This window comes from Grammomys surdaster, unplaced genomic scaffold (genome assembly GCF_004785775.1).
Source record: "Grammomys surdaster isolate TR1022 unplaced genomic scaffold, NIH_TR_1.0 224, whole genome shotgun sequence".
In the NCBI taxonomy this organism is placed as follows: Eukaryota; Metazoa; Chordata; class Mammalia; order Rodentia; family Muridae; genus Grammomys; species Grammomys surdaster.
Genome location: NW_021604669.1, coordinates 7,859,067 through 7,872,785, shown reverse-complemented (window position 1 = coordinate 7,872,785; position 13,719 = coordinate 7,859,067). Strand labels below are relative to the sequence as shown.

General features: G+C 39.9%; 2 protein-coding genes across 3 annotated transcripts in view; one reads left to right on the top strand and one right to left on the bottom strand.

Annotated features, from left to right (window-relative positions):
* Positions 1 to 9,924, bottom strand: part of Tmem71 (transmembrane protein 71) — a 43,184-nt gene extending 33,260 nt beyond the window's left edge. Inside the window, exons 1-2 of the mRNA XM_028773274.1 lie at positions 9,445 to 9,924; positions 5,167 to 5,264 (exon numbers count right to left, since the gene is read on the bottom strand). Of these exons, the coding sequence (XP_028629107.1) occupies positions 5,167 to 5,264; positions 9,445 to 9,924 (578 nt within the window). The remainder of the gene's footprint in view (positions 1 to 5,166; positions 5,265 to 9,444) is intronic.
* The window catches only part of Phf20l1 (PHD finger protein 20 like 1), a 65,591-nt gene continuing 61,410 nt past the window's right edge, over positions 9,539 to 13,719 (top strand). Inside the window, exons 1-2 of one of the 2 annotated variants that reach the window (XM_028773297.1) lie at positions 9,539 to 9,832; positions 11,873 to 11,988. In XM_028773297.1, the coding sequence (XP_028629130.1) occupies positions 11,906 to 11,988 (83 nt within the window). In that variant the 5' untranslated portion in view covers positions 9,539 to 9,832; positions 11,873 to 11,905. Of the gene's footprint in view, positions 9,833 to 11,868; positions 11,989 to 13,719 lie in introns of both variants that reach the window. The other variant, XM_028773298.1, reaches the window with a different exon arrangement.

Sequence of the window (13,719 nt, the reverse complement as noted above, 5' to 3'; positions counted from 1 at the left end):
GAGAGAGAGAGAGAGAGAGAGAGAGAGAGAGAGAGAGAGAGAGAGGGATTTTTCTAAGAGAAACTGATCAGCTAGCTGTAAAACCCCATTGTAAGTCTTCGCAAACAATTGGATCCAGGAGGCAGGAATAGCTTTTTAATTTTTCTCTACAATCCCCAGCAGAAAGCACTAGAGTGTATGTAAAATATCTAAATAGTTCTCAGAAAATGTGTGTTTCTATAGACACACAATTAGTGCAGGTAAGACTACCCTCAGATAAGTGGGCCACTTCAGAAGGTGAGAGGACCAACAGGAAGCATCTGGCATACAAATATTGCTTATAGTTTATGAAACATCTGAGTCTTGTTCTCACCAATTAAATCCTCATTACAGCTCCATGAAGTAGATTTGCAATCCCCATTTCAATGAAGAAAAGTCAGACAGAGAAGTATCTATTCCCCAAACTACTGGTAATGTGTCAAATTAAAATAATTTCTGATTTTATTCCAAGTGCCTGCTTCTTATACAGTGTATAAGTTGAGGTTACCACTGAATCAAGCAATATCAAGAAGCAAGTGAGGCTTATTTCCTTTAACTTTACAGTTTTCTATGATCTTTAAGATATGGCTAGTCCTAAAATAACAACAAAGAGAAAAGAAAAACAAACGATGCTTGCTCTTATTAGTGTAAAGTTGTTTCTTTAGATTGTTTTGCCGAGTCATGGGAGAGGAAGTTCCAATAGCTGACCACAGGGGATGTTGCCTCAGAATTGCTCAGAGTCTTACAAGGGGAAGCTAGCAGGCCAACAGGGTAGCAATGCTGATGCTGACAGACCCAATGGACTTACCTCCCCCAACCCCTTCCCACAGAGAGGAACTTCGTCTATCTCAAAGACCATCTGTTACCTTCTGGTGTCGATACTGTTGCCTTATACTGGACAAGAGGACAAACAGTGAGGCCAAATACAAGTGGTCAGGTGTACATGACCCTGTAAGTTCCTCAACACTAACACTTGTATTCAATGCAAATGACCTGTTCACTGGTCCACTTAACTATACTCTTTGCATTAAGACCAGGAGCTGGAGAATAGAAATATGGCTCAATGAGTTCCAGTCCAGGACCTACATCAAAAGCCTGGCTATTTGCCTGGTTGCTACAGTTGGAAAATGGGTACAAGTGAATCCCCAAAGCTTACTGGCTAGCCTTCCTATCGAAACCAGTGAGCCTCTAGGTCACTGTAATACCCTGTCTCAAGGCAGGAAGGTAGTGAGCAGTATTTCTGACTTTGGCCTCTACACTTGGTCCGTGTGCTGGCAAACTCATATGAACTCACCTCAACACACACTTAAGTCTAGCACTGTTCTTTGAACATTTCAGATATTCAATGAATGCATGTGAGAAAGAAAGTAGTAACATAGTCAATCTTTGTTGGCAATGGCTCAAACCTCTAAAGAGTTATTAAGTATTAGTAATTACAGTTTATAGGACTTGAAAGATGGCCCAGCAGTTAAAGGGACCTGCTGCTCTTTCAGAGAACCTAGCTTTTAGTCTCAGCACCCACACAGCAGCTCACAACCATCTGTAACAACAGCTCCAGGGTATCCTTTGCCTTCTTCTGAGGGTAAACATCCATACATGTATATATATGTGCAAAACACTCATACACACAAGAAAATTAAAATAATTTTAAACATAATTGCAGTCTGCATAATGTTGTTACGTGAAATTTACTTATCCTCCAAATACTAGATATCTGGTTTCTTCTCTTCATGCAGTCTTTCCTGGTCTGCACAGGAAGAATGCATAGATTCTTATAACACCTCTATTTCATGGTGTTTTTAAAGATTGATTTATTTATGTATATGAGTGCTCTATTTACATGTATGTTTGCATGACAGAGGAAGGCATCAGATCCAATTACAGATGGTTGTGAGTCACCACATGGTTCATGGGACTTGAACTCAGAACCTCAGAAGAGCAGCCAGTGCTCTTAACCCCTGAGCCATCTCTCCAGCTCCCTGCTGTTTTGTACATAGCTTCACACTGTGTTTGTTTATGTAGCCATCTTCCATCACATAAAGTCACTTTAGTGTAGGAACCTCCTTTTACTTCACTTTCTATTCCCTTACTTTATGTCAGTCACAGTTTAGCAGTAGGTAGGGGAAGTTCAATCAAGACAAAGCAACAGAAATGCTGTCAACTGTTATGGGGCTAAACGTATACTCCTTAAATTCCCACATTGATGTGTCAGTCCTCAGTATGATGATGTCTAGAGGTGAAGCCATTGGTAATTTCTTGGGTCCTGAAATTGGGGCCTCCAGGAACAAGATTGGTGCTTTTAGAAGAGTCAGCAGAGATGATAATTTCTTTTCTGCCCGTGAGGAAACAAGGAGAAGATGGCCAAGGCAGAAGAAAGCTCAATAATCAAAGTGGTCAGCATCCTTATGTTGAACTTCTAAATCTCTAGCATGGACATACAATTTGGGTGTTTAATTTGCCTCCTTTATGGTACTTTTGCAATAGCAACCTAAATGAACTGAAACTTTTCAATGATTAATAAATGAACAACAAAGGAATAAATGCAAATTTCCAGGCTGTCTATTGCATTTGAAGATGCCACCAGGCTGAGCTCCTTTTTGTTTCAAGGACAGCAGCTATCACCAAACAGACCTTTCCTTATCGTTTCCCTGTCTCAAATTATTTACTTATTTATTTTTGAGGCATTGAGGTATGGAACTCCAACTAGGCAAGTGCTCTTCAATTTCTACCATTTAGATACTTCCTCAGCCTGATAATTTTGTACTCTTCTTAGACGTTAAAAATTATCTTAATCAAATGGCTAAAATCAATCATTTGTGCCTCAGATAATTGAGGAAGTCTTCTGATCCAAACAATGGTCTGGTAGAATTTTTTTTTAATCCCAAGTTAAAAATTCAGTAACTTTGAATCTAGGAATACATTTGTTGAAAGGGACTGTGTTGATAGCTGCTAATTTGTATGGCGTCTGTGTCCTGGTACTCACATCTCCTTCCGGAAATTGCAACAATCCCCAACAATGTATCTCAAAGTTGCAGAGACTGACTGGAAAAGCAGACAGTCGACGACTTTGAAAGCAGTTCAGATCCGTCTCTTACTGGATTTGTCCTTCACTGGGTTTTGCTGACCAGAAGCAAATTCTCGGCTGTGGAGGTTGGTGATAAACTGTAATTTGCAGTTACACTCAGTCTACACCATTGGAGCTGAATATTAGTTATTTTTGTTGCCAGCTTTCATTTTCCTTTCAGTGGAAACATCTCAGTTTTGCTTTAATGACCCCACTAACTTCTACCCTCAATTCACATGGTTTTGTACAGTTTCTACTCTATCTTCATGATAGAGATTTTAGTTTCTTTCAGATCAGGCTCATGGCTACTACTGCTAATTCAGAGTTGAACTTAATTTAGGTCAGTGAAAGAAAGACTTTTTTTTTGGTGTCAGAATATTTTAATGATAAGGCTGAAGCTGTTAGGGACCAAAATATAGATGCTAAGACTCAAGTCAGCCTCAAAGAAGCCAAATGAAAGACATTGTGATTTGATCCTTAAATCAAACTGACCCAAAGAAATATTCTTATCTCATATTCATTCTTGAGTTTAATACTTTCTCTTTATGCTGAAGATTCTTTTCATGAAATACTCCCATGTGTATGTGTGTGTATGTACACATGTATATATGTGTATGTGTTATATGTATGGGATATACGTGTGTGTGTGTGTGTGTGTGTGTGTGTTATCCTTGGAGGCCATAGGAAGATGTTGGATGTTCTGATTTATCAGTTTCCACCTTATTCCGTTGGTGTAGAGTCCCTTATCAAATGTAGAGCGAGGCTGACAAGCCCACACAGAGCCAAGATTGGGTTTTTGTTGTTGTTTTGTACAAAGGTGATTGAGATTTGAACTCGGTCCTAATGTTTGCTCAGTACTTCCTCGTGAACCAGCTCTCCAATGTCCCCAATAATCACAAATGAGCAAAAAAAATTTTCACACCCTTTAGGACTAATATTTTTGTGTACATTAAGCCCATTTAGTGTGGCTTATTAAGACATTGCCTCCAAAAGAAAAATTAGACCCTAAGAATTTGCATTTCATCAAACAACCCAGGAAAGCCTAATACAGATGAGTAGGGGAGTAAAGCTTGAGAGATGCTAGTGAGTAAAAGTGATACCAGTGAGTAAGAAAAATCTGAGGAGACGTCATCTGCCACCATAGGAACAAAAAAAAAAAAAAAAAAAAAAATAAGAGCTCATCTTCTTTCTTGGTATAGCAATGAGTAATATGTTTTGAAGCATCAGGAGGGATTCCCAAATCAAATGCTATTCTGAATAAGGAACCTTTACATTCTTATAGCACTTTCCCTTGTTGTATATGACATGATTCTGTATCTTTATCTGAGACTACCCAGGGGACTCGCTGTTGTTCATTAATAAATAGCACTTCTTTCCACTCTAACAACTGTCCAGGATTGGATAATAGATGTTATGGCCATTCCTTGCTTCAGAGCAATTGGCATCCAAAGACACCTTGTCTCTCTTGTGACATACATGTACTTGCACATTTGCATGCTCGTGCCCAAATATATGTATATGTACTTTTAGTAGCTGGAACTGTGACATCTTGAAGTTATTGCTGCCTACTCAGAAAGTCCTTAGTTGCAGAAATACAAGTGGCTTCTGAATATTACAAGAACATTCAGTAAATGCATACTTACAACAACACACACATATATGTCACTACATATCTAATGATATATATGTCATTACATATATAATGATATATATACATACATATATATATCGACATCATCTGACATGCCACTTTTACAGTTTTATAGTTAATAAGGAATCCATTTCTATTAGCTATGTGAACAAAAATCTATAGTAACATCTGAAAAGATGACATCTGTCAGTTTGCTGCTTCCTTGGAGATCTGCTGTAATTGATACATTCTTATCAATTTGATAACTATTGAGCTCAAGTATTTTGCATTGATGCTGTTTTCAAATATCTTTGAATAGGGAGATTTGCCAGTGCTGGCTATTGCAGCCACAGTTCTCCATTAAACTAGTCTATTAACAAAAAAATCCTTGAATTGTTTTGATTGTTTTGATTTTGCTGGAGCTAATTACAATTAAATAAACAGGAAAATTTACCTGTCTTGTTTCTGAGGATGAGTTGTATTTCCCTGCTGCAAGTTACATGCACAGTTGCTAAATATTTTAGCAAGTATTATGGTTCTACACTCGCATTTCTAGTGTTGGAGGAATTTAGATCAATGATTTCTGCCTAACAAGTGTTGTTTCGAGATAATTTTCCTACTGCTTGTTTGGTTCTGCCCAAACACAGCTGTAAGGTCTTTCTTTCTATATTTGGAGTCAGAGTGACTGATGGCTTATATCCACCATCTGGAAGAGAATGTACTGAGTGGGAGAGAAGAGATAGAGATACATGGCTTGGGAGACTCCCTTAGTGTCTTCTCTACCCTGTATCAAGGTTCTGATCTTAAATTCAGACTCTATCTGCCATGGAGGGAATGCAACATATGTGAAATGTTTTTCTTTCTCTCATATGTATGTATGTATGTATGTATGTATGTATGTATGTATGTAGTGTGTGTGTATGTGTTTGTGTGTGTGATGTAATGTTTGCAAATGTGTGGGTTCATGTGTATGTATGTGTAGAAGCTCAAGGTTGATGGTAAGTGTTTTCCTTAGTAACTTTCCACTTTATTCAGGGAGGCATGTTCCATCAAGTAGACCCAGAGTTTGACAATATAGCTAATCTAGCTTGCTCCTGTCTCTGCCTTCTGAATTGGCCTATCTGCATGGCCACTCAGAATTTACATGGGTTCCAGGTATCTGATCCCTAGTCCTTATACTTACATAGAAAGTGCTTTAACCACTGACTCTGTTTCTAGACCAAGGTGAATTTTTTGTCAGGTTAATCATGTAAAATGTCCCCATGTCAGAGTAGATTACATATCACTGTCTCTTGAAATAAAGTAATTCCTAAAATACTACCAAAATATCAATAGAACCGTGGTGGTTTGAGTGAAAATGGCCACCGTAGGCTAGGGAGGGAGAAAGTGTCACTATTGGAAGGTTGTTGGGCCTGTTGGAGTAGGTGTGACTTTATTGGAGGAAGTATGTCACTGGCTGTGGACTTTGGGATTTCAGAAGCCCAAGCCTGGCCCTGTGATGCACTCTTTCTTAGTGCTGCCTGAAGATTCAGATGTAGAACTCTCAGTTACCTTTCTAATACTATGTCTGACTACATGCTATTATGCTTCTCTCTCTCCCAATCCCCCATGATGATAATGTACTATCCCTCTGAACTGTATGGCAGCTTCAATTAAATGTTTTACACATAAGACTGTGAGACAGTGGACCATGCAAGGAAACTTGGTATGGTTGAGTGGGTCTAGAGTCTCTGGTACCCAGGTACTCCCCTGAGATGGTAGGCAGCTTCCTGCTTGCTATTAGATTCCTGGCCTGGAACATATGCCACACTTCCCACAAAGGAAACGTGGCTTGTAGTCTTGTAGCCCAGAACACAGTTCTCCATGCTAATGAGGTACCTAGAGGCCCTGATGGTTTAGCCAATAAGCTCCCCTTCCTGAAAATGTCTTCCTGCAAAAGATATTTGATATTTCGTTTACCCTGAGAAGTTGGTTTGCTCTTATTTCCCGTGATGAGCAATCAATAAACATTTTAGAACCAAGGACTGTCTCTTTCATTAAGAACTGCCAAGGAGAGCATGGAGAAAGACTTCGAATACCAAGCTTCAGCCTAAGTCTCCCACAGAAGGCCCATCTGTACTCCCAGATAATCGCAACCAAGCTAAACATTTTTGCTGACGAGCTGAGGCAGAGTTCCCACCTTCCCTGGCCCTGGGCTTTTAGTCATCCTCAGTCCACGGGCCCTTAGCTCCACTCCCAACTTCACCACTCAGAGGTGCCTGGATATCCAGGAGTTTTGGAGCCCCTGGTCCTGACCTCGTAGTTCCTGACTCCTGGGTGAATTAACCCAAAGGTGACTGGATGTCCAGGAGCTTGGGAACCCCAGCTTGAGGCTTTCACAACTTATACTGTGTTTACCCAGTCCCTGTGTGTCTTGGTGCTTCCCTAAAGCCCAGGATAAACACAGTCAAGTTTCACCTGCCCAGCAGTGCGTCTGCACCCCAGCAGCAGGGCGGAATGTGGACCCACAGAAACTCATAGCACACAATTTTAAATTTTTTCATTCTTCTGTGTGTCTAGATGGACATTCACATGCATAGCTTGATGTAATTCTTCAAGATAAAAAGCTGCATTACATATTCCAAGCTGTTTAGCAGACCTGGTTCCTCCTTGTTAAATAGTAGAGATTTTCCATTGCAATTTAGCGACAACTAAATGTGACACTCCCAATTTTAACATTCATTCCAAGGAAGGGTATTAACTCCACAGGACCACGAAGTCAATCAAGCCACTAATGTACCTAAGACCTCATTCCCATTTATTTAAAAAAATCATTTTTGATTTGACAATTTTATGCACTTGTAGCATAAATTTTAGTCATTTTCACACCCCATTCCCCTTCTCACCCTCTCCTTCACTGGAGCTCCTCTTGTAAACAAGTCTCAGCTCACTGTCACGTTTCCATTTCTAGTGTTGCTTTCTGAGTTTGCTAAGGTCACTTGCCTGAATGTACATGGGTGGTCCCTCTCACTTTTATTCTGTACTGTACCTTTGAGGGACTCTGTTTATTTCTACTTGAAATAGAAAAATCATCATGTTGGTAGATAACATAGTAAACAGTATATAGAAAAAGTATATATGTATATATGCATAAACATGCATATGTTTATATTTAAACACACATATATTTATATGACTGCACACACACACACTATATATATTGAAAGTCAGAAACCTGACTTAGTGGTACTATCACTGACATGATTTGTAAACTTTTTTCCTTATTTTGAACACTGCTAGCATCTTTTAATACAAATTTTTAAAACAATATGGTTTAAATAGCATTTAAAGCGAGACCTATAGCCACAAGGGAGACTAAATTCATTAGATTCAAATATTTTCATCCCATTTAGTGAAGGGTTGACTCTTCCTCTAAGATTCCTTACATTTAGGTTAGATTCTGAAACAAATGATCCTGATTTATAAATATATCTTTATTTGTTAACATTATACATTTTATTGTTTAAATTAAGTGTTTGTAATTGCATGTTTGTTTTAGGTGATAGTAATTCCTGTAATCATCCTAATGTATCAAGGACATGTACTGCTAAAACAGTAATTATTGCAAACATTGCAAAGCAGAGTACTGAGGACAGAAAATTTGTAGAACTGGCTTCTTACATTGGCATTTTTTGTGTGTAATAAATCTTACTTGTATTTTAGTTTTACAGAAAATTAAATAACCACACATAATATTAAGAAAAGTGGAAAGTATAATTCTGCCTGTGACAGAAGAAAGATTCTAGAAATATTAATTGTATTGGATTAATGAAAACTACAGAGGAAATTTCTCAGATATTGAAAAGAAGAACATAAAGACAAACATCACCTAAGGACTGTCTTACTTACACTGTAGCATCACTAAGCTCAGTATAACTCCACAACACACACACACACACACACACATATATATACACATATACATATATATATACATATATATGTATATATATTTGAATGGATGTCTTTTGAATAAAAGGATGGTTATGAACATTTTCTCAATTTACCAAATCTCTTGAAATTTAGAGAAAGCGTTTCTATTTTCACTGTACATGATGAAGCAAGATAAGTGCCATTTGTATGCAATGATGTGCTTTTAAAACGTGGGAGGCAGAATGATGGAGTGGAAAGAAAAAACATAGATGTTTCCTCTCAGTAGCACATTGAATAATCACTTGTAGATTTTCTCAAAGCTGGGACAAGGATTGGCATGCTTAATATAGACTTTGGTGCATGGTAGGTGTTCAACAGAAGTAGTCCTATACCGTTAATTGTGAAAACTTGTTCTATTACTGCTCTAAACTTCTTAAGAATTTTAAAAGATTTAAGAATCTTTTATTTGTTTTATAAAGATTTCTGAAATTGGAGAGTAGTATAAGTGTGCAGTTGTGATTGTCATGTGAAATATTTATAGCAGAGTGTCAGTGAGAAAATATGCATTCAAAAGAGACAATTCTGACTTCGTAATATAGATCATTGTGTCTGTCTTTAATGTGGGCTAGGACAGACACCATGAAAAGTGTGTGGTGCATTGATAAGTTTGCCCAATGTGTCAAGTAGTGGGATTTGTTAGAACAAATTTGTTAGAACAACAATCACAAAAGGCCACCATACACTCTTGACCCAACCAAGGGGAAGCTACAGCTCAGGTCCTTTCTATGGGCAAGAAGCCCATCCCTGGCCGAAGACCCACCCCCAATATAGTCCTCCAATCGGCTGCGCCGCGCCAGCCCGGCCCTCGAGTACCACGTGATACAACCCAGCCCGCTTCCGGCGCGTCGCGGGTGGCTGACGTCCCCGGCTGGCGTCGCGTCAGGGCTGGCCGGCGGCGGCGGCGGCGGCGGCGACGGCGGCGGCGGCTGCGATGGTAGCGGCCCCGCAGTGGGCTTGAGGGCTCGGATCCCCGCTTCTTCCCGCGCTTCCTCGGGCCGACGCGGCGCCGCGGCCCCGGCTCGCTTGGCTCCCACTCCCTCTCCTGCCGCTGCCCGGGTAGACTCGGACGAGGCCCGCGCTGGCCGCCCTGACGCGCCCCGGCTCGGCCCCGGACGGCCCGGCTGCTGTGCGGAGACGAGGCCGAGTCGGTAAGAGGCGGCGGAGGGTCCTGGAGGCTGCCGGGTCCCCGGGCGGCGCTCGCGCCCGCGTTCCTCTTGGCCGGCGTCCCGCTCCCTGCCATCCGCTGACCCTATTGTCTGCGCGCCGCCGCGCTACCCCCGCCTTCCTTCCCTTGCCCGGCCGGCGGCTGTCAACCTGCAGCTCCCGGGCTCCGGGCCAGCCGCGGCCGCGGCCTTTCCTGGCTCCCCTTGACACCCCTGCGAGCCCGCCTTGTCCCCCACCTCTGCTTAGCTTCACGGTCCCCTCACCGTTCACTAACTCTGTGTGCCTGTCTCTTTCCTCTCACTGTCATCTCTGCTAACTTCCACCATCCTTACATCTCTGTTCTTTTTGCCGCTTTCCCTTCTCTTTTTATTCCTTTTTGTTTCCTTCTACCCTCTCTCTCCCTGTCTCACAGTTTCACTTTAAGGGTCTGTCCAGTAGATTGCCTTTTGTAAAAGTTCTTAATTCAGCTGTCTCCCTCGTTCTCTCATCACCGCACAAGAGAATGGAAGTCATCTCTGCCTTTTGAGGTGCCTCATTCCTGAGAGTCACTGGGGGATTAGATTTACAGGCTGGAAGTTTGATCTTAGGAAATGTTAGCATAACTGGCAAACTGCCTCTTCGGATTCTACTTCTGTACATTGAAGTAACAGCCTTGTATGTTGCACACTTACAAGATTTCTATTTAAAATATTTGTTTGTCCCCATTACACTTACTGCGCCCTGGCTATGAATCTTAACCTCACAGATGCCATGGCAGGATATTCTATAGCCCCTTAGCCACGACCTTGTAAACTTGATACCCCATATTTTTGTAACAATCATTGATGCTAGTTCTTTCTTCCCTTTTCAGATTCCAAAAAAAAAAAAAAAAAAAAAAACCAAACCAAAAACAAAAAAGGGACATTTAGAATTCTGTTTGCCGTTATGGCTTATCTATTTTAAACATAAAACATAAAAATTTTCATTTGTGTGTGTGTGTGTGTGGTTTTTTTTTTAAGCTTGAGAGATCCTAGTGACTAGTCATATAATACATGTTTTAAGCATCTCCTTCCAACAAGAGCAGCTTTCGAGTCCTGGTTATCAACCAATTATAGTTTGATGAGGCTGTGGTTACCAATTATTATCATTCTACTATTGATACTTTGAGAATGTATGCATCTTCTTCAAACACTCAGTAGTAAATAAAGGCCTCACGTGTGCTAGGCAGCGAGTGTGGCCACGAGAACAGTAGATACTTCACATTTGAATGGGCTCTAGAGAAATAATGACTCCTCTGCAGTTTTTTGGTTTTGTTTTTTTCTTTTCTTTTTTTTTTTTAAATGAGAAACTTTTTAAAAATTGTCATTGTGCACACTATGTTGAGTTAATAATCGAAACCATGCTCAAAAGTCTAACATGATTGATTATTAAATGTGAAATTTAAGAAAAATCCTTCGCAACTCTTTATGTTAAAATTATCCTGTGGTGTGCTGCTGAGATAGTATGTACTAACTATGCTGATCTTGCAGGAAGATTGGTTAGACCCCTCCCTGACACAGTGCTTGTCTGCTGCTTTCTCCATGGTTTTGGTGTTTTCCATAGGGTTGAACATTTTGACATCCTAAATGAAATTAAGTGGAAAATGATTAAGCTGTTCCCTTCAAGGGTTTCAGTAAACAGAATTGTCTTAATTTTTAAAACTCACAGCATTTTCAGCCTTCTTTGGGTAGGACTTTCCTTTTGTTTTGTTTTGTTTTTCAGTTAAGATTTGAGGCATTTTAGCTATTAATGAGTCTTAATAGCTTGTCTCTTTTCTTTAGCTGTTTGTCCTTTCTGTATTCCTTTTTAAAATGCCCTACCAAGACTGCCTTCTTGCTGCAGCCTACCTACAAGTGTTGGTAATCTTTCAATTAGACGTCTATCAAATATTGTAATGTCCCATGTATTATTTTGAAAATTAGTTAAATTCTGTCTGTTCCTTTAAACCATATTTCATGTGCATCTCATGCATTAGAATCTAACTTTCTTTTTTCTTCTTGAGGTAGTGGAAAGAAAATACTGAAGAATAGGATCTCAAGATGAGTAAAAAGCCCCCAAATCGTCCTGGAATCACTTTTGAGATTGGTGCTCGTTTGGAGGCACTGGACTACTTACAGAAATGGTATGGAAAATAACAGAATTTTGACCCAAAGTGTAAAATTTGTAGCTTTAATAAGTCAGTTGCTATTCTAACCACGTGTCAGTCACATGAGAATATTCATCCCCTGAATACACACACACACATTGGGTTTAGGTTTAGCATTTAAAAACATCAGATATTGTACAGTGCTTTAGCTGTTTGAGATTTGAAAGAGTTTGTCTATAGTAAACAGCAAATAGAGAGGGTGTTACCGTTGAATAACAGAATAATATTGGCAAAGGACAAGGAAGGCTAATTCACACATTTAGCTTCCTAAAAATTTGTATAAAAACCATGATGTGTTTGTTTTCTTGATGTTTACCAGATAAATGTTAATGATTAGGACTTGTACTTTCACAGGGTACATATCCATCCTTTACTATCCTACTGAAAACCAAAATCACAACCCAACCTCCTCCATCCTTAAAGAGCAGAACCTCAAGTCATGTGGTAGCTGACTGTTGTACTAGAAAGGCAGTCCTCTCAGAACAGCACTTTGTCTTCTTGTTCTGGTCATCTGTGGGAGGTGGTCAGTATCAACACCCCATGCATATCACTGACATAGTGGTGTAGGAAAGGGTGCTATGTTAGTGCTATATCCATGTGGTGAGGAGAGGAGGGAAACAACATTCAGGGGTCACTGACTCACTGAGCACTAAGGATAAAGGAATAAGCTGATAGTGCCTCATCACTCTACCTTCTAGGCTAATGTCCTCTTATTGCCGTTCTTGGGCCACTGAGAGGAGTATTTGATAGGTTCTGCCTGGAACCAGTGCTACCTTTGCTCCCTTCTGATGCTCATTTGTTTTGGAGAAAGGCAGGACTTTATTTACTGTACACTTTGATGTTTTCTCTCACCATAGCTTTATTAGAGCCATAGCGAGAGCCAGTAGATTTGCTTCTAATCCATTTGCATTCAATCTACTTACTGAATAGGCAATGGCAGGCAGAAACTTTGTTTAATCGTAGTATTGACTTGAGACTAGCCCTGGGGTTTTATTAACATCTAGCCCTAGACTTCAGCACATCCATATCACACTAGCTTAATGACCTCAGTTTTGGGCTCTTCTGTAGGACTTTTGAAACTCTCAGAGGTTGAGTGCCAATTATTTTGCCTCTTTTCCTCAGCTACTCAGTGGGTAGTTCTTTTTAGGAGCCAGTTTTTTTGCCAGGTGGACAGTATATATAGTGTTTTCTTGAACTTGAGAAGCAACTAAAAAATAGGCTTCATCATAGCAAGGGAGATTAAAAAATAGTGTCTAGATTTTACCAAATGTCAGCAAGGATGTGTTGGTGACAATGGTGAAATGTTCCCAACTACAAAATAGTGGGTTTATACCGTGCAGCAAAAGATGCCAGTTTGTACAGGACTTGGCTTTCTTGGTTGTGATTTAGCCAAGATTGTTTTACTGTGAAGATATACTATTGAATTTTTGTGAGATATGAATATAAAGAACCTTTACTATATTTTTTTAAAGTTACCGATTTTGTGAATAACAAGTTATTTCATATTCATATATTCTCATAGGCTTCTCAGCCAACAAAGTGCCACTGAGCTAGTGTCAGGCTTTGAAGAAGTACATAGTTTATTAGTTCATGCTATAGTTTTTAGGGTCACTAAGGTAGCTTTAATTTTTTTCAAAACCCATTTTTAATGATGGTTCTTAAATGCTTTAACCTCCCTTATAGCCCATTACCCACTAGATAGCAAAA